Here is an 18,868-nt window from a genome sequence, read left to right on the forward strand (position 1 = left end):
AAAGCACACATATCTTTCACCTAGAATGCTGAAACTCTACCAAATTTTGAGAGCTCCAATCCTGTTAAAAAGATGAACAGGCTCTACCGTGCTTAAATTGTGACAGTAAGTATCTGAATGTTCCTAATATCAGAAGAAACAAGTGATGGCCAGGAGCAAACTCAGTGGTAAACTGGTCTTCATTTCTAGAAATCAAGACCAATAAATACATGGTAATGACCTCACAGTTCTTTATCTGCACTGTTTTACTCTTCAACTGTACTTAATTGCACTTGATACTTCTTTTCATTTAAGAACTGGTTCCTTTAAGTAGGAATTTTAATAACATTCTGGGGACATACTTTATTAATCATTAATACGCATATTTGTTACGTTGGATTTTTAATTAAAGTTCTTCTTATGCATTTTCCCCTCCCTTGTTGCCTTCTTCCCGCAGTTGGGTAGAATATAAAAGAGATGAATACGGCCAACATTTAAAATTAATTTAAAAATAAATGGCTTTAAAATGGCACAGAGCTTTTTCTTTCTCCTTTCTCTCAAAGGAATATTTGTGTTTCTGTTATGAAAAGGAAAGCGCAACACTCAAGGGCAAGTTAGTACTTGCTTATTTCTGGTTAAAAGTAATCAAGTGAAGAAAGGTAATTAAAAATCAGTGAAATTTGATTGCAGCAGTAAGCTGCTGGAATTCATGTGATGGTGATAAAAATCTAAGTACTTTTCCAGTTTCACCATTTCTTTTCAGACCCATTTGAACTCAGTGTATTATCAGTATATGACTTGGTGTATTACTGCCCTCAAACACAACTTAAAACATCAAATATTTACCATAGGCAATTTATGCTTGAGCAATAAAAGTAGTAAGTAGATTGTATCTTAAGTTCTTGTCATTGAAACAGTAAAGCTTAGCTTTGCCTGGGAGAGGTAATGCACACTGTGATTCAGATATAAACAGATAAACTGTTAACCGATGGCAGCTTCACCGAACTTAACATTTGCTACAATGGAAAGAATCAGTGAACTGATTTTTTAACCTCAAGACAAGAGTCATCTCCAGAATTCCAGGTGTTGCTGCCTTCTGCCCTTTGTATAAATTCCAAGTGCAAGTTGTCAAAAGATCCACCTGTACTGGAACTATATACTTTGCTCTTGCAAAAATAAGCTCAACTGGTGCAACAGCAGTAAATGCAAGGAGCATTATCAGAGAAGATAACACTGACGAAACAGTATGTTTACTTGGCAGCGGTCAGCTTTGTGCAATGGGTTGCTGGAAGTGTAGTAAGTACTTCACCTGCTCCCTTCACCTGTCACAGTGAGAGGGGAGTAAAGTGCCTGTGTTTTGAAAACACTGCAAAGGTTTATTCTGATAAAAGATTATGGCTTAGTTTAAGCTCTTCCTGCTTAAACAAGGTGTGTGCAAAGGAAAATGGGGACTGAAAGGAGGAGATCCTATGAGGGTATCTACCAGCAACGGAAACAAGAAAAAACAGTTCTTAAACTCTTCTAAAGCCTTCATAGTAAATATTTAGCAGTAAACAACCCAATTGTCCAGTGTTTATATCTTGAAAAAGGTTTATTTACTGTGTTTTGTCAGGAGTTTGATGTAAAATGATACACTTTTATTTACACGAGGCCAGAAACTCCAATGAAGTCGACCTAAACAAAGCTTTGAAACTGCTTTTACATTTAAGCAGGTAATTACAACAAAAAATACTTCGCTGTCAGGATATTTAGAATGCCCTCCTTTCCCTCACATCTGTTTTGAGTACACGCTTTTCAGAGACCCGACCTATTTGTGACTGAAACCAACAGAAAGACCAGTGAACTTTAGCAGAATTTAGATCAGGTGTTGCTCGGCACATCTGAAGATCTGTACCATTCAGAAAGTTCGCAACAATAGTTAATAAAGTCATGTCTACTACCAGTGAACTGAGATGGTTAATACAGGGAACTTCAGGAGAACAGTCACTGTTTGCCAGTGCAATAAAGCGTTTTTCTTTCTTTCTCCCTGCTGCCAACCCCCAGTTGCTTTGTATTGCAGGGCAGCTGCACAATTAGATTACTGATACTAAGGTTCACCTCTGAAGTGATACGTTCCAAGGTAAACAGTTCTGGCTAAAGGACTTTCAGGTGCTAAGTCCACGCATTGAGGAAGAAAAGAACTATCTGCTTCTATTTCAGGACAAGCTTCAGGTCCAAGACAAACCAAACCACGGGTAAACACAGCAGCATCTCAGATGACCTGTTAAAGGATCTGCCAACTTTCAGCTTGTAATCCAGTATGTTCAAGATACCAAGAATCAATTCATAATTAAGTTGCAACAAGGCATCCACTTCCAGAACATCGATTTCTTCTGGAATGGAAAAACTGCCCTACATGACTTGAAAAGTGATAACTTCTGGTATAAAAATATCCATTCTATAACTTAGATAACACACACACACACAAAAAAACCTGAAATTTGAGAATCCATGCAACCATACTAAGTGACCATAATTTTAGCTGAAGTGCCAGATTGTCTTTTACCTTAAACATCTTGAAATAGCAATAGAACTAGATTTTCAAGACATACTGCCAACACTGAGTAACTTCAGCTCCTGAGATATAATTGAACAGATTAAACATCTGTGTAATACTTAACACTCAGTAATAGAAACATGGAGCCATACCCACCACTTCATGTTTAATAGAAAAAAATAAACCAGTTCCACAGAGTGAAGGCAGCGCACTGAACCTTACACGGCAGCCCAAGAGGCCAAAACACAATTAGAATTAGAAAAACAGAAGATAAAAGGCTGAATCCATTCAGATCTATGTATAGATTCAACGTAAGTGGGGTTGCCAGTGTGAAACTGGTCACTCTCAGCTAGTTTAACTGAAATTTCAAAGGTTTTTAACAATGTCAGCAAAATCAGGTGTTCTCTGGCAGTCTTCGCTTAATGCAAGTTCTTATTGATTAACAATGTAATTTATCCATTTATTTCAATGTTTAAAAGCAAAACAGATCTAAATACTTGAAGACTTGAAAAATATAGATAGCTTATAAAGGTTGTTTGGAGTCTGTTTGAAAATCATGGAATCCAACAATCTGACAAACCTGACTTGGCTTGCCAAGTAGGTCAGAAGACTTAAAATCTGGAATGTTCAGAATCAGGTTATTAATTGTGCTTGTCTGTTTGGATGGCAAAGAAGAAAAAAATACCATGGTTAAAAATACAAAATAATCTAAATTATTATAATTATTTTGAAACATAACGAAAAGGACCACAATGATCATCCAGTTTCAACCCCCCTGCTATGTGCAGGGTCACCAACCACCAGACCAGGCTGCCCAGAGCCACATCCAGCCTGGCTTTGAATGCTTCCAGGGATGGAGCATCCACAACACCCTTGGGCACCCTGTTCCAGTGCATCACCACCTTCTGAGTGATCTCAAATTTCATATATCAAATTCCAGGCATGCGTGCTTTTTAACCAAGTTTTCCCAACCAAGTTTTTGTAAATATGTGATTCAAAACCTTTTACCGCTGAAACAAAGGTATAATATGTTCCCATACTTGAAGAAATCCTAGAAGAAATGTATTATTTCTGTTTGTAACTCACTGCAGCCTCTCCTATTTGAACAGTACTCTAGACATGTTACAGGTGAAAGATGATCTATCGTTGCACTTGTGAAGAACCAGGGCTGGTACAATATAAGAAACAACACTGCAAGCAGGACTGCTGGTGCCTCTTTTTCTCTACAATGGCTGCAAAGTTAGACTGATGGCTCTCTGGGCTTCCTGCCAGAACAGCACACCAGATTAAAATAGAAAGAAGGGAAATAGGCAACCTGGGGCCCAAAAGTTAATTCTGACCTTATGTATATAAGCTCTACGGGAAGCTTGGGCAAAGCAGAATACTAATACACCATATAAGGGGCACACAATGAAACCAGATTAAAAAAAAAAGAATTTACAACAGCTCTTGTCTATCACGTTCACATTTTAGTATTTTGAAACCACTGATCTTGAAAAATAAATCTTCACATGTAAGAACCAAGTAGTTAGTTTTACTGAATAGTATAACATGCATTGTGGTGATACGTCCACAGACAGCTTATTTCAGTAGTAGTAAACTGTATAATTTTTAAGGCTTTAACCCATTTTAGTCAAACCGTGTCCTTTTCTATTCCATGGATTTGTAGGCTTAAACACTACTTCTTTGAAAGCTTTGAAAGCTCTTCCCAAAGACCACATTTTACTTTTCAGAGAAGAAAAAGTATGTCAAGTAGCTTAAACTGTACTTTTCCATTTTCCTCCCATAAAACTCATATTTATTAGCTGTTTACTTGAATCCTCTATTGATTTTAAACATAAATACCTAGAAAATCAACTTAATAAATATCTATTGCAGAGTGACTTCACTTTTCAAAGCACCTGCAAAGGGCAATAGTAGCCCAAGCCCAACATGATACTGCCTGCTTCAGTAGAGTGCACAATACAACATAATAGCAGCTTCACGTGTCAGTTGCTTTCATGCCAGATTATCTCCCATAAGCTTTGTGGGTAAACTGCAACATTTTGTGAACAATTTTGAATTAGCAGAATGACTTCTAGAAACTATTACGCATCAATGAATATTACATGTTTGGACGCAAAATAAGTTTCCTAAACCACAGCATTAATGAACAAAGACATCCAATTCCAAGAGAACAACCTTCCACTTTAGAAGTTTACATAACAACACCTGTAGGGGCATCTGTAACAAATTGTTTCAATACTTCCTGCTTATGCTTGGCTGCCTTTGTGCTTTTACTGAATGATTGCTACATCAGACTTGGTAAAATAATTATATGCTCGGTGTTAAGTACATTGTGTGTAATAATGTCCTCAAGACAGAAATAAATCCTACATTTTTGCTGTTTTCCATATTGCTATCATTTCATTGCTTTGTTTCTGGCATACAGGTCTAATATTTGACTACCTGCAGAACAAATTTGTGGTGAATTTGGGGAAAAAAAACCCTAGGACTGGATTTCATCTATCACACCGTTCTTGTTATTTTGGCCTCCATGCATTAGAAACTAACAGACAACAACAGCAGCGGTTGAATTATCTTGCTATCAACATAAGGAACTTACTAAACTCTAACATGGCCTGGTTAGAGTAACACAGATTTTCCTGGAAATATAAACAAGATTTTCTAAGTGAAAGTGAATTTAGTTCCTACCACTTCTAATCCATCCTTATTTTTAAGTAAGCCCACAACTGAAATAGCCATTGACACATGCAGTCTGTGCTTTCACTACTAATGACCTGAATGCAACCTCAAACTGTGACTGAAAATACTCTTGCACAAAAGTGCAAAAGATATTCAAAAAGAACTATTTAGAATATTCTACTGCAATAACTAGGAAACTGTTTTTCAAAATGTGAATTAAAGAAGATAGGAAAGGGGAAAAACACAGATTTGCATAGAATATACACAAAATCAGTCACAAATCTTGCATCTTAACTGAGAATTCCAATTTCCATCCCTCAGTCTCTTGACTACACAGCATATGAAGGAGAGCATGCTGTTCCTCTGAGGTATAAAAACAGATTGTAAAAGCCCTTGTAAATATTATATCATTTTATATTTCTGCCTTTATCAACACACTGCTATTACTAATACATTCCAAAATGATCTTTACTTGACTGCTCAAATGTGCAGTCTCCACGTCTAGCTGTTTCCACAAGCAGCCATGATTATGTAACCCACACAGTTTCTGCTGTATTTTCATTCCCTGCTAACCATTTACTAATAAAAAATAGGAAATAAAATATCCAGCACTATGTTAGAAAAAATTTATGCACAGATCATAAGCTCTAAGAGATAAGACTAGACCACATCAACGTGGAAAATTAAAAACAGTTCTCCGTAACCTAATAATATAGTCTAGAGTGACCCAGCAGGTCTTCACTACAATGGGGCCACATTCGGTAACATTCTTTTTTGGCTGGTTATACATTCTGCCACAAAGGGTAATACCAGATTCTACTTAGTGTAGTGATTTTCATACAGCGGATGTTCTGAAACACTGTTCTTCTAAGGAAAAAACAAAACAAAACAAAAAAAAGAAGCAACGTTGCAGGACAAGATTCTCCATTAAAATTTTCCATCATCTAAACATCCAGAAGCCAAGTTAGGCAGAAACCTGAGACTCATTCCTTCACCCTAGGAACCCAACCACTAGAGAATATCCTTTCTATTTTTTTTCCCACATGATTAACAAATATAAATATTTACATGAACTGTAGCACTAAAAGCCTACGTGTTTACCACCACATTCAGTTCCCACATCTGAAAAAAAAAAATTAAAGTTGAATCCCCCTCCTGCCCAAAATTATTTATCTGTGAGCTTCTGTGAACACTGTCTGTTACGCAGTTACTCCAATCAGTACCTGCAGACTTGTCAGTTCAGCAGCTGACTTTCCTTTGAGGCAGAGAATGAGTGCCACAAATGCGTTTAAGTCTTCCAGAGAGAGACTACTGACCTAAAACAGATGAAAAAGTGACAAGTTATTTGCAGGCTCTGAAGAGAAATTTTCTGATAACTGGCTCCTCTTTTTCTCAAGTACACCAAACTTAAATCCATGACCTCATGGAATTATGACAACCGTGAATTCACTGACAAGGAAAAGAAGTTTAAATGGAACAAAACACTTAAGTTTCAATATCTGAATGAAGTGCATAGCTCACTATACCTGTGTATAGCATATACATACAATTTACATATATATATATAAATTATATATTTACATAATATACATACGTATTCCCTTCTCCTGTTCCTTTGGCACTTCTTAACAACAAGAAATTTCACAGAATCACAGAACGGCCCAGGTTGGAAGAGACCTCAAGGATCATGAATCTCCAACCACTCCGCCACAGGCAGGGCCTCCAACATCCACATTTAATACTAGATCAGGCTGCCCAGGGCCCCATCCAACCTGGCCTTGAACACCTCCAGGGAAGAGGCATCCACAGTCTCCTTGGGAAGCCTGTTTCAGCACCTCACCACTCTCATAGTAAAGGCTGTAAGGCCTACAGCTCTGCATTGCCCATCTTTTAATGCCTTGATTTGCATGGAAAGTTGTGCAAACCCGATTTCAACTCTCACGAGTTTCTATTAAGACTAATATAAATTACAAACTAAGAGGAAAAAATGAATGAGAAAAATAACAAAAAATACTGATGCAAATGAATAGGAAAAAGAAACATAAAAGACAATTACGATTACTTCATTCATTTATTTGCTTAAGAAGAGCAACCCTTAAGATATAAATTATTCAACCACTACTGAGAATTGTTTTGTTTTGCTGTGTTTTTTGCTTATCAGATCTTACTACTTATCTCATTGTAAAATACTTTCCTCTGTATGAAGTTATTAAAGCTTGCATAAAGCATGAGAATGTAAGGGATATTAGAGAAGTTTTAAGCTTCCGAATGTTCCTTAGTATTCATTAACCCCACTAAGAAGGCTGCTAAGGTCTGACGATGGCCCTACCTTACCCTGTATTTCAACTCAGGTGTCACCTTTGTGTAGGTGGCAACAAACCCATGAATTTTATATGACCTGAGGGAAATGATGTTAGTCTACCTCAAGGCAGCCTAAAACTATACAGCTTAAGTCACCATAGGGTTAAAATCCACCTTAGCTGTTTAATGCAAATGCAAAACTGAAGTGTGAAGACAAGAATTATACCACAGTTAGACGAACACTGTTTTCTCAGCTATAAAAACAAATGGAAGCAATACTCTCAATTCAAAGTGCAGTTGCTGACACTTACTCTTGTTCTTCCTTTCAAACACCCCAAGAAAACAAATGGACAACATTAGAACACTAAACAACTAAGCAATGAATCACATTTTAATCCAAATCTGATCATTAGTCTGGTTCACAGGGTAGACTGTACCTGTGCAACACAGAGAGCTAAAAATGGGACAGGTGTTGAGAAACATATCTCAAATAATCTTACTATGGAAGGGTATACAGAATAGCACGAAAAAATAAGTGAAACAGTGAAAACATATCATATCCAGACATGAAAAAAAAGTAAACTATGTTTTTAAAGCTGAGTACACAATACTTATCTCGCTGCATTGAAATGGTAAGGCATGAAGTGTGGTTTCATGACTTTGATCTTCAAAAAATATTTCCATTAATATTCTGCTATACAAAGATTAAAGGAAAAAAAAGGGGCTGTATGGGTCATTTGTTTAATTCCCATACATACTGCTCAATGCATCATCTAAGACTGAGCAAACGTATATGAAGAAAAAAACAACCCAATAGGAAACCTGGAGAGAATCTGTTTTCACTTATCACAAACCAGTGTAATTCTGTTACTAAGACAGAACAAGTAAAGAGTAAAAAGCAAAACATGGAATGAAATGCAATGCAGTGTTATTAAAAGTGCAACAGAGTTCGCTAGAGTAGATAAAGGCATAATAATTTACTCATTCTCAGAGAGGAAAATATACTTCTGAGATCACATTTGAAAGGTGGCAAGTATAGACACATTACAAATAAATGAAATTTAATTAATGAAGTAATATTGCATTTAAATTTGCATTCCTTTTTGTTCCAAATAAGCAAGTCTGCAGGCTGCTACGTATTTACGGGTATCTAAGAGAACTATTAACTAGTGATCACCTATTACTCAGACTTTAATGAGAAGAGCCATATCTTTAATTCAGACTTGAAATGGAGTAGATTACTAGCTGGAATGAAAAAGCAGTGAGAGCTAACTAAATACTTATACTGCCTGCTGGCATAGCCTACACAGTCACTTGAAGTGATGTCTTCTTTTGATGACACTATGGAAACACTTAGAAAAGCTTTCATTTTCTAGCAAGTCCCCAGAAGGGTGAAAAATTCCTCCGTTTACACTCTCTCTGTTAAACTGCCAAAGGGGCTTTGTCATGGAAACGTGAGAGTTATGATGTACTAGTAAAAAAACACGTGTTTCTTAAACAGGATGATGCATGTCAAATGGGGTAATTAAAATGCTGCAATGCATTATTATTGTATTTGATCAACTGTGCCTCCAGTAATGATTATGAGAAAAATTGTCCACAGGCCAGCAAGGAAGTTTACTAGTCAATCACACCTATAAGGGCGGACAGCTGAAGAAACAGTAACTGTCCCAGTTACCTGCAGCATAAGGTAGGTCACCAAGCAGCAGAATGCTGCAACAGGTGCTTCTAGAGCTTGGAGCTCTTCCATCGCATCCTGAAGGTGAAAGCATGCCAGAAACGTACTGTACCGTTGCTTTTCCACGTCAGGTCCTTTGGCAAACCACAGTGTTTTCAAATTAGGTGTTCCACCTACAAAAGAAATCCATTATTTTATGTTGGCAGCAACAAGATAAAACACGCTTTCCAAACTACAATTTGAAAGGAAACTACTGATCTGCTTTTGGCACTTGAAAGGACCACAGAGTGACAGTAACATTAATTTGACAAAACTTGGCATTTGGAAAAAAAACAAACAAAAGTTAAGGCTTTCAATTCAAACAAATTGTATTGAAAGGTGAGCTACAGGCAAGAAGGGGGCAGACTCTTCAGCAGGGTGTGTTGTGATAAAATAAGAGGAAACTGTTTCAGGCTTAAAATAGGGTAGATTTAGTTTAGATATAAGGAAAAGGTATTTTACAGTGAGGGTGGTGAGGCACTGGGGCAGGTTGCCCAAAGATGTGGTGGATGCCCCATCCCTGGAGACATTAAAGGCAAAGCTGGATCAGGCCCTGGGCAAGATGATCTAGCTGTGCATGTCTCTGTTCATTGCAGGGGAACTGGACTAGATGGCCTTTAAAGGTCCCTTACAACTCGAAGGATTCTTTGATTTGATGACTATAGTAGCACTTAAGAGGGCTTAATTCAACAGTTACAGAACACAGACAACCTTGAGACAACAGATGTTCACCCTTTGCAATAAAGTATGGCTTAAAGCATGTCCTTTTCCTTGCTTCCCAAGAGTATTAGGCGAGGTTAGTTTCATCATAAAACAGAGATTCAGTGGGATATAACAACACATCTTTCTTTTCTCTCCTGGTGACAGTGCACTGTACTCCCTTGTGGTATGCCAGGACCTACTTTCTTATAAACACCTCCTCTAAAGAACAAGCTGGCCACTTATGCCATTTTGCTGGCAAAGCCAGATGTTGCACTCAACAGTGCACAATTATTCTGCAGCAAGTTCACTAGCAAGTTTGGAGAAAAAGATTAAAAAATAAATAAATTGAGGCTATCTGGCACTCTGTAGTCCATAGGCAAACATACAAAACATTACTGCAAACACATGCAAAACAACAGTCACTGGTGATGTATAATATATCTTTCCAGGCTTTCCTATTGTGCCATTCACCACAGTGTCTAAATCTTTAATATTTACCCCCTGTTACCATCTCCCAACTTGTGATGTGTCATCCAATGTAAAATTTGTTCCCTATTTAAATTACATTTAATCCTTTATCCAAATAAACACTGACACATATGAAATAACAGAACAGCTAAGCAGCTATGCCTGAGAATCCCTATTAATGAGACTCATACCATAAAGCACTGCTGCTTCTGTAGATAAATAAAAGAGGTGTAAATTTTAAATGTGGAACAATTAAGCTGCATCTGGTAACACCTTCTTTTTTTGAGATGTGCAGCTGCTGTAGTCCAGCTAGGAACACTTGGTGGTAATAAATTGTTAAAGTGACAAGGTGCTGAATATATACAGATAATGTTTATTTAGCCAAGAAAGCTCATTAACCAAATGGTCCTAATTCTACAGAGAAGGTGAAAGTAGAAAGTTCTTAGTATTGCTTTCTTCATCTTCCCAGTGTACATCTGCTTTACTATCTAAGACCAACTTTCCCATCCAAATTTTTAACTATGCAAATAACTTCCACTGTACAAATGGTACGTTTCTCATCTTTGTAGGAAAGAAATATGTTGTACATAAGAACAAACAACAAAGAAAAACACCAACAAAAAACAACAACAATAACTTGTTTTGGGTTAGAAATGTAGGTTAGCGATACCACAAACAGAGTGGCGAGAGGGCTGGTATGGACAGCATGATACAGCTGGTTTACATAGTGGTAACAGTTGCTTTAAAGAAATAACAAATAACAGAGTGAATTCCAAGAAGAAACACAAAGGTTACATGCACTAGAACAAAACAAAGCCAACTTTTCCTACCTAGGCTAACTAAATGTAAGGTGAGAGACAATGTTTGTGTAGGTAAGCCCAATAAGTTTTGATGGCTTCTGCTTTCCCAAAGGTTCATGTTCAGCTGCATGAGGAGAAACTCCAAGAATCAGTTCCCTTTCTGACTGTACTTTGTAAAAACGAACTGCATCCAAGGGCATACCTAATTATAGAAATTTTTCTTTCTTCAGAGCAAAACCATGAACTACATCAATAATCAAGGCTACATATCTATACTGACAGAGCTCAACAAAAAATTCAAGACATTTCTTCCATAAACAGTTCCTTATACTTGAAGAAGTGAAATTGACTTGTGCCTGGGAAAAAGAGGTACTGATGAATTATGAGTTATTTACTCTGGGAAAGAAAACTTGACACTATCTCCTTTTGGCACATACTGCCAAAGGCACTATTTTTTTGAAAGAGTCTTGATGCATTCTACAAATAATTAAATTCCAGGTCATAATCGAGGGAGAGCCATTTATTAACCCTTAAATGAAAGATAAGTAAAGCAAACAAATATGCTGGAGTTTAATGATTCCCTCAGGACGATGTGTACGGTCAACAGACCTAGGATTCACACAAAGTAGATCCCCGAAACAGATTTCTGCTCCAGTTTAAATCTTACAATGTACTGTGCAGCAACTGGAAAACACTCCTAAAAGAGAATATTACTAGGACAAGAATGAGAAATATTTTGCTTTCTTAACGCATCTAAATATTTACTAAACTGACTTTGAAACTGCAACAACCACAAGTGAGTAAAAAAAGGAGAGAAAATAGAGAAAAACATGCTTAAAAATATAACTGATACATCTTTACAGTAAAGATTAGTCATGAGAAAGTTATTTATCCTATTTGGGTCATAGAAATCATAAGGTCCTACAAAATACAGAAAGAGACTCAAACGCTGCACGCGCTTGTGGTTATTCTCAACATACACAAAACTGTGTGAAAACAGTATTCAGTAGTATATAAACTGTAGTCCTTGGAACCTCTCAGAAAGAGAACATCACAAAGAACTCCATGGGGTCAAATAGTAGTACTTGCATAAATATAAACACAGTCAAATAATAAGTGAGAGAAAAATAATTTGCTATTTTTTTTCCCCTTTTCATTCATAAATTTAAACACACTGTCATCATGAAAAGTATTTCATTTATTTGAACTTCAGTAACTCATTTATGAATATGGATTGCATGCAAAATGCATTAACACTATAGTGTCACTGAACGCTGGGCTTACACAAAGGTGACTCACATTCTTACCAACTTAAATAATATCATCATTCTGCACATGGACATAAATGTATAATATTAAACTGTTTACATCCATTTGAAGTAGTGACTGTTGACATTTCACTTTAGAACACCAGTAACAAAACACCAACATTTCATTGATTTACACGCTCATGGAAACACTGAGCAACAAAAATAAGATGATTAAAATGTACTGGACAATGCTCAGTGTACAGGTGTGTTCAACGTTAACATACAACCAACCTTGACCAACTCTAAAGATGCTAGAAACCCAAATGCCAATTAAATCTGACAATTAAAGAAGCATTCAGGAAACAGTATTAGAAAAAAGTAATTTGAACATGAGCATACTCATGATATATTCCTGCAAGATATGATGACCAGAAGACTGAAAGTATATTCAGACTCCTTCAGGATAAAGCAGTCTACATACACAACCAGCTACAATATCCCATATGTTTTCAGAAATAAAACCAAATGCAAAATCCATACATTTCCAGTAAAGACTTTAAAACTTTGTTCCATAACAAACTGTACAGACATCAACTGGATGTTCACGCATTATGTATGTTAAGCAATTTCTTAGATCATAGATCTTCTAACAAAATTCATTCCTCAGACATGTTTTAAAATCACTTTAAGTAATGCTCTGTCGGTTATGGGAAACATCACAATCACACTCATTCAGATGAAAGGAAACATTCCAGAAGGAAGAAAAAGAAATAGAATGAGAGCAAGCAAAGAAACTAATTCAGAAGATTCTCCCAAGAAAAATGCATATAAATTATAAACGCTGTAGTTTAAATATATTTTAAATTGTCATTTTACAGCCTTTAGGATTCAATGTTTCATTAAAAAAAGCGCTAATATTCAATATATCACTAGCAAGCTTTTCATATTCAAGACAATTCTGCTGTTTTACACACAAAAAATCCACGCATTGGTAAAAACATATAAATTTATTTATGAGATCAATGTGTAATCTATAATTCTTAATGAAGCATAATTCAAAATTCAAACCAAATATTCTTTCTTTTTAAAATCTAAATCAAATACAGGAGTCCACATTTCCCACATATTCTCAGTTCACTTCTAAAGTAGTTACTATGATGCTATTATTTTTTCCCCCAAAAAAATTAAACAAAGAACTTCCCCAGACCGATTGCACCTGTGACTTTCAAATAGTTCCTACTAAGGTTTCTTGTCTTTTTTTGAGTAACCTGATCTTGATTGACAGCTTTGAACTCTTCACTTCCCTTAAAAACTTCTTTAAATGTAGCTCTAAATGTGATCCCTGCCTGAAAAATGTGATGCGCTGTAGAGAACCTTATTTGGTGAATTAGAAAGACGTGCTGTGGAAAATAAAAGATGCATGAGCGAATGTAAGGCATACAAATATGGACTGCAAAAATTTTAGAAAAATATTTGTCTGCTGAAGGAATGACAACAGAGCACTAAAAATAAACACTAGAAGTCCTCCACCCCCTTTTTAATAGTCTGCTAGAACAGCCTTTCATTACTGAGTTAGTAAAGATTATGTCTCCAAAGATAATGTTTTTACAAACTCCTGATACGCAGCTGCTGTACACAAACAAACTCAATCTGAAATCCTATTTATTGTCAACATGAAGGTAGGTTCTGTGTGTAGTATGTTTGCAGAGCAGTAGAGTCAGAATACATTCCTCCCAAGAAAGGAAGACGGTACTATATTACCTAGAAAGGAACATTTCACAACAATAAATACCATAATATTTACCACGCAATCAGAGAGTAACTGCATAGAAATCGTTTATACTTTGTTGAATTTGTTTGTTTTACAATTGCATGTTCTCGCACCACTATACACTGAAATAAAGCAGTTCTACAGGACAGGCAAATCAGTTTTTATCCTGCCTATTCATATCCATCTGGAAAATTTCACAATGATTTCATGCCATCATCGAGTCAACCAGATAATTGCCCTGCTAATAACATACTGGAGCTACTGTGCAGTGAAATTATTGTATATCAAATGAAGGGCTTGTTTGTACTTTGTTTATATAACTCAATTCTTTCCAAATGTGTCCTTTAAAAATGATTTTGAACAGGCTGCTAACTAAAGATCAGCTGTTTTCCTATCAATCTTGAAGGCTGTTCTAAGGTATTACCAGTTTTAATAACGAAGATAAACATCCAACCTTAGGAGACTTTAAGAGACATTTTACAGTACCTTCTAAAGCACTCCCTAACAACAACAACAAAAAAGGCAGCGTGCTCCAACTTGATGTGTATATTCACAAAACAGAAGTGAAAGGATTTAAACCAGATCAGAAAGAGGACTGCTATGCAAAGTTCTGCACGAAGTATTAGAAATTACTCTAAAAATTCAATTAGCTGATCGTTTTTCTTAATCATATTTTCTTAAGATATCAATGGTTTATCAGTGGAAATGTTTCTCCTATAAACAAAACAGATCCTCCAAGCTCCTGGATCCACATACTATTGGTTGAATAGAAAGTGACGTAAAGCTGTGAGAATAAAGATAGAGTGGTTACAAGCACAGTAGCATGGCCAAATTAACAATTAGAACAACTAATAATGCCAAAATAATGAGATATAATAATAATAATAATAATAATAATAATAATAACAATAATAATAATAATAATAATAATGCCAAAAGTAATAATGCCAAATAATAATGCCAAAAATAATAAGAAAAAAAAAAAACCCCAAATTGAAAATGATATAGTACTGTTTACTTCCTATGCTAAACTTGCATAGCATGACATAGGTTAGTGATAAAGGGATGAGTGATATATAGTGCCCAGTCTTTTAACTAAAGTGTGCTTCCCCATAAACACATCCCTCATTATAATGATTTCACAAAGAATGTTCAAGAATACATCTTTTACCAAAGGAAAGATGATACAAATATACAAAACACTCAGTGCTTAAGATAGTGAAAGACATCACACAAAAACAGACAGTCCCAATACACTTCTGCTGAAAACTGTGTTTTCTTTTCTGAGTTGTCTCAGGTGATCTAAAATTGCCATATTCTCCACCGGCCTCATTAACTCATTCTCTCAGCTCCACAGGAGAATTTTAATTATATCCCTGCACACCGCTTATTGTGGCCTCAAAGCAGTACTTAAAACATTTCAGGAATTGTTTGCATTTTAAAGTGAATGTCTGAATTAGCACTGGGTTCCACGAGACAAGGTAATAAGATATAGCTCAAAGCTGAATCCTCTTCTAATTACACAGTGCAAATAGAAGCAATTATAGGCATACAGCATTTTTAGTTTAGCTTCTAGGTTTGTACAGTCACTTTGGATATTGTGCCTGATGGTGCCTTTGGATGTCTGATATCTTCTAACAGGATTTCAGTGATGTCAGTATTTCATATTTAAAAACTTTTTCATCCTACCTGGAATAAAGGGCTGTATGGGTTGTATCAGCTCAGGCTGCTGTAGAGGATTTCCACAATAGACAACCCACTCTTTCACCAAAGGACAGGTTCCATCTAAAAACAGAGTTGGGTGAGTAAGACAAGTGCAAGTACTGATATCCGTATAAACAGTGGTGGTAAGGATTCTAAGTAATAGAAAACACTTCATGGTGTATTTGTTTAGCTTCTTTAAAAACAAACCAACCAAGAAAAATTAGTTTTACTATCTTTATGACAAACCATCAGGACAAGTGAAGAGAGTTCAAACTATGCACAATTAATGCTGAGTTTTGACTTGGGAATTTGATTACTTAATGCCAAATCTCCTGGCATGGAATTATCACAAGGGAAAAGAAAAAAGAAAAGGCTTAACTTATCAAAAATTTCCCCCCAACAGTGCACACACAGAACATCACCAGTTGCGTTCAGAAACAGCAGCTCCTTTGCTTAAATAGGTTCTGAATGAATCATGAAAGGTCTGCCTAGCAGGTAAAGAAAAATTTCAGCTATGCGCAAAACACCAAAATCAGAGACTGCTGGAAACTCGGTGCTGCTCTACACCTGCAACAACAACAGCCCTACTGAGCTATCCCTGGTGGTAACTGGTAAAAATTCTCCTAATGGCCTGTTTTTGACAGCGTCAAAGGCATGGTCAGTCTTGGCTGCTAATCTTAGAACTGGGAGTGATGCCAGGACTTCCAGGAGCTGGCCACGTGTTCAGGCCACATTACATAACCTTGCAACTGGTGCAGGTATTTCCATGAACTGAGCTCGTGCCAAAGCCTGTCGGCTTTGTTCTGAATTCTTTGTCCACAAAAGAGCTTGGCTGTACTACTTACTGTTGTTTCTCCCTCCTCTGTCAATTTCTCTAATAGTATAACAGTTCTAGGAACAATGCTAGAAGTTGTCAGCTTACGTATCACTATAAGCAATACTCAACCTAATGATGAGAAAAAGCTCATTTTTAAAAATCACAGGCAACAAATGCTGTATTTATCAAGATCACCATCAGTCCCCTACTTATTTTCAATGAGTCAAAACAAGGCTCCGATTCTGGTAACATTTCAGTGAGTAAAAGTATGCAAGTGCTCACCATACACCAAATTACATTCAGTCATACCTCTATGAGCAATTCTTCCAGCACACTTGCTCACTTTTTCAGGTAAGAGCTGATTTGTTCATTCCTACTCCCTGCCATTCCTTCACCATAACTGTTTGTGACTACAGAGATGGACATGGAAACAGAACCAGGTTACTTAGTTAGCTGGGAAAGTGGCATATTCTATGCAACTGATTTCAAAGGATAAGATATCCAGCTCCTGTTGATTCTTGGGTATCTTAGGCTACTTGAAAACCTCAACCTACACATTCAAAACTTACAAGAGCAGTTTAAATAATCTTAACTAAAACTGCAATAATTGCTTTTATACTGGCTGCTGTTATTTCTATTTTACAGTAAATAAGCAAATTTGTGAACTGCAGAGAGGTCAGTACCCAAACTGCAAACTGGAACGTCATGTAGTCAGCCAACCTGGTGTCGCATGAACTATACTGTCAGTTTTTTCATGATGGCAGCAGGCTCCATGTGCACTAATTTAATCTGTTGTTAATTAACTGGTTGATTCCTTCCAGCAAACTCTTATTTTAATGCTAATTCATAGTAATTCTACATTATATAACAATCTGCATACAGCGTAGCTTACATCTCCCCTTTCTACCTCCCACTGAACTACAAAAAATAATTGACTTTATCTGAGTGAAACTGGTGAAGGATTCTACTTTGTAGAGCACACTACTGACTTGTAGCTTTAGAAGCAAAGTCATAAAAAAGTAACATGGACATTCACTTACAGATTTCCATAGATCCTAATGAATGGTCTACACTTCTGCTCTGGAAGCAACTACAAGACTGGAGTAAAATACCAACCAATGAAATAATGGAAAGCGACGTAGTTATAGCAGCTAGTAAATAAATGCAGACTTAATATGGGACCCGTGCCGATACGCTCCATGTATCCTTTTGGAAAGGTAAGGACCGAGGGTGTTCAGCTTAATCTACTACAGACATTTTTTTCTGGAATTTGAAGCGTGAACTGAGAGCAAGTAATACGTGTTATCTGTGGTTTTATTTAAAACAAAATAAGTCACTTTCTTAAAAGAAAATTCTCCTTCCTGTCCAAATTTCATATTCACGAGAATTCTAATTGAACATTTCTGCATTTCAATTCTAATCTACTTCATCGGAGTATTACAAAAACTAACACAGATGCAAATCTGCCCACTGCCCTGCCATCCTGCAGCAACAATTGTTAATTGGAAGTTTTGGTTCGGGGTGTTTCTGAAAACATCAATGAACATCCTGCTGCGTAGAGGAATAAACAAAACCCAACCAAGTTATAATTGTCTACAAAATTTAGAGGCAGTAGGCCGAAAAATGAAAGATGACAGATGTGCATGGCTACTGCTGAGCTTTTTGTTATTGTCTCTAAAGGACTATGTAAACTCTGATTCAGTTTTCCCAATTTTATTTTTTTCCTTTTCCTATTATGGTGTGACTTCAAACTCCAGCTGGTGAAGAAAGTCAGGTACTTAATTTATAAGGCCTTCCTTTGAATTTTGAATATTAAGTTGATAGTTTTGCACTTTCGTTAAGAAAGACGTAAAGTGATCAGCAAGGAGAAAGCAACATATTAAAAGAATAAAAGCAAAATACAGTTTTAATTTTCAAGTCGCTGCCTAAAAGCCACTGAGAGCATAAAATAAAAGCCATCACAGCTAGAAGTTTAAGCAATGGAAGTCTTAAAAATTTCTACAAGGATACACACAAATAATTCTGGGTCTTAAAGAATAGAAGCACAGATACACCCACTGCAGAATCTACTTACACCACTGGATAAATAAACCTTACTTTCTCCCACCTTGATATAAGCACTAATAATCACCAGCATG

General features: G+C 36.4%; 1 protein-coding gene across 3 annotated transcripts in view; it reads right to left on the reverse strand.

Annotated features, from left to right (window-relative positions):
- FAM120B (family with sequence similarity 120 member B) overlaps positions 1-18,868 on the reverse strand; it is a 42,348-nt gene that overhangs the window by 19,060 nt on the left and 4,420 nt on the right. For 2 of the 3 annotated variants that reach the window (XM_085541349.1, XM_015857934.3), the window contains exons 4-6: positions 15,899-15,994; positions 9,180-9,352; positions 6,424-6,516 (exon numbers count right to left, since the gene is read on the reverse strand). In XM_085541349.1, coding sequence (XP_085397475.1) covers positions 6,424-6,516; positions 9,180-9,352; positions 15,899-15,994 — 362 coding nt within the window. The remainder of the gene's footprint in view (positions 1-6,423; positions 6,517-9,179; positions 9,353-15,898; positions 15,995-18,868) is intronic. The other variant, XM_085541348.1, reaches the window with a different exon arrangement.

The sequence above is a fragment of the Coturnix japonica genome, chromosome 3 (assembly GCF_054131305.1).
Source record: "Coturnix japonica strain WE chromosome 3, WE-NBRP24, whole genome shotgun sequence".
NCBI lineage: Eukaryota > Metazoa > Chordata > Aves > Galliformes > Phasianidae > Coturnix > Coturnix japonica.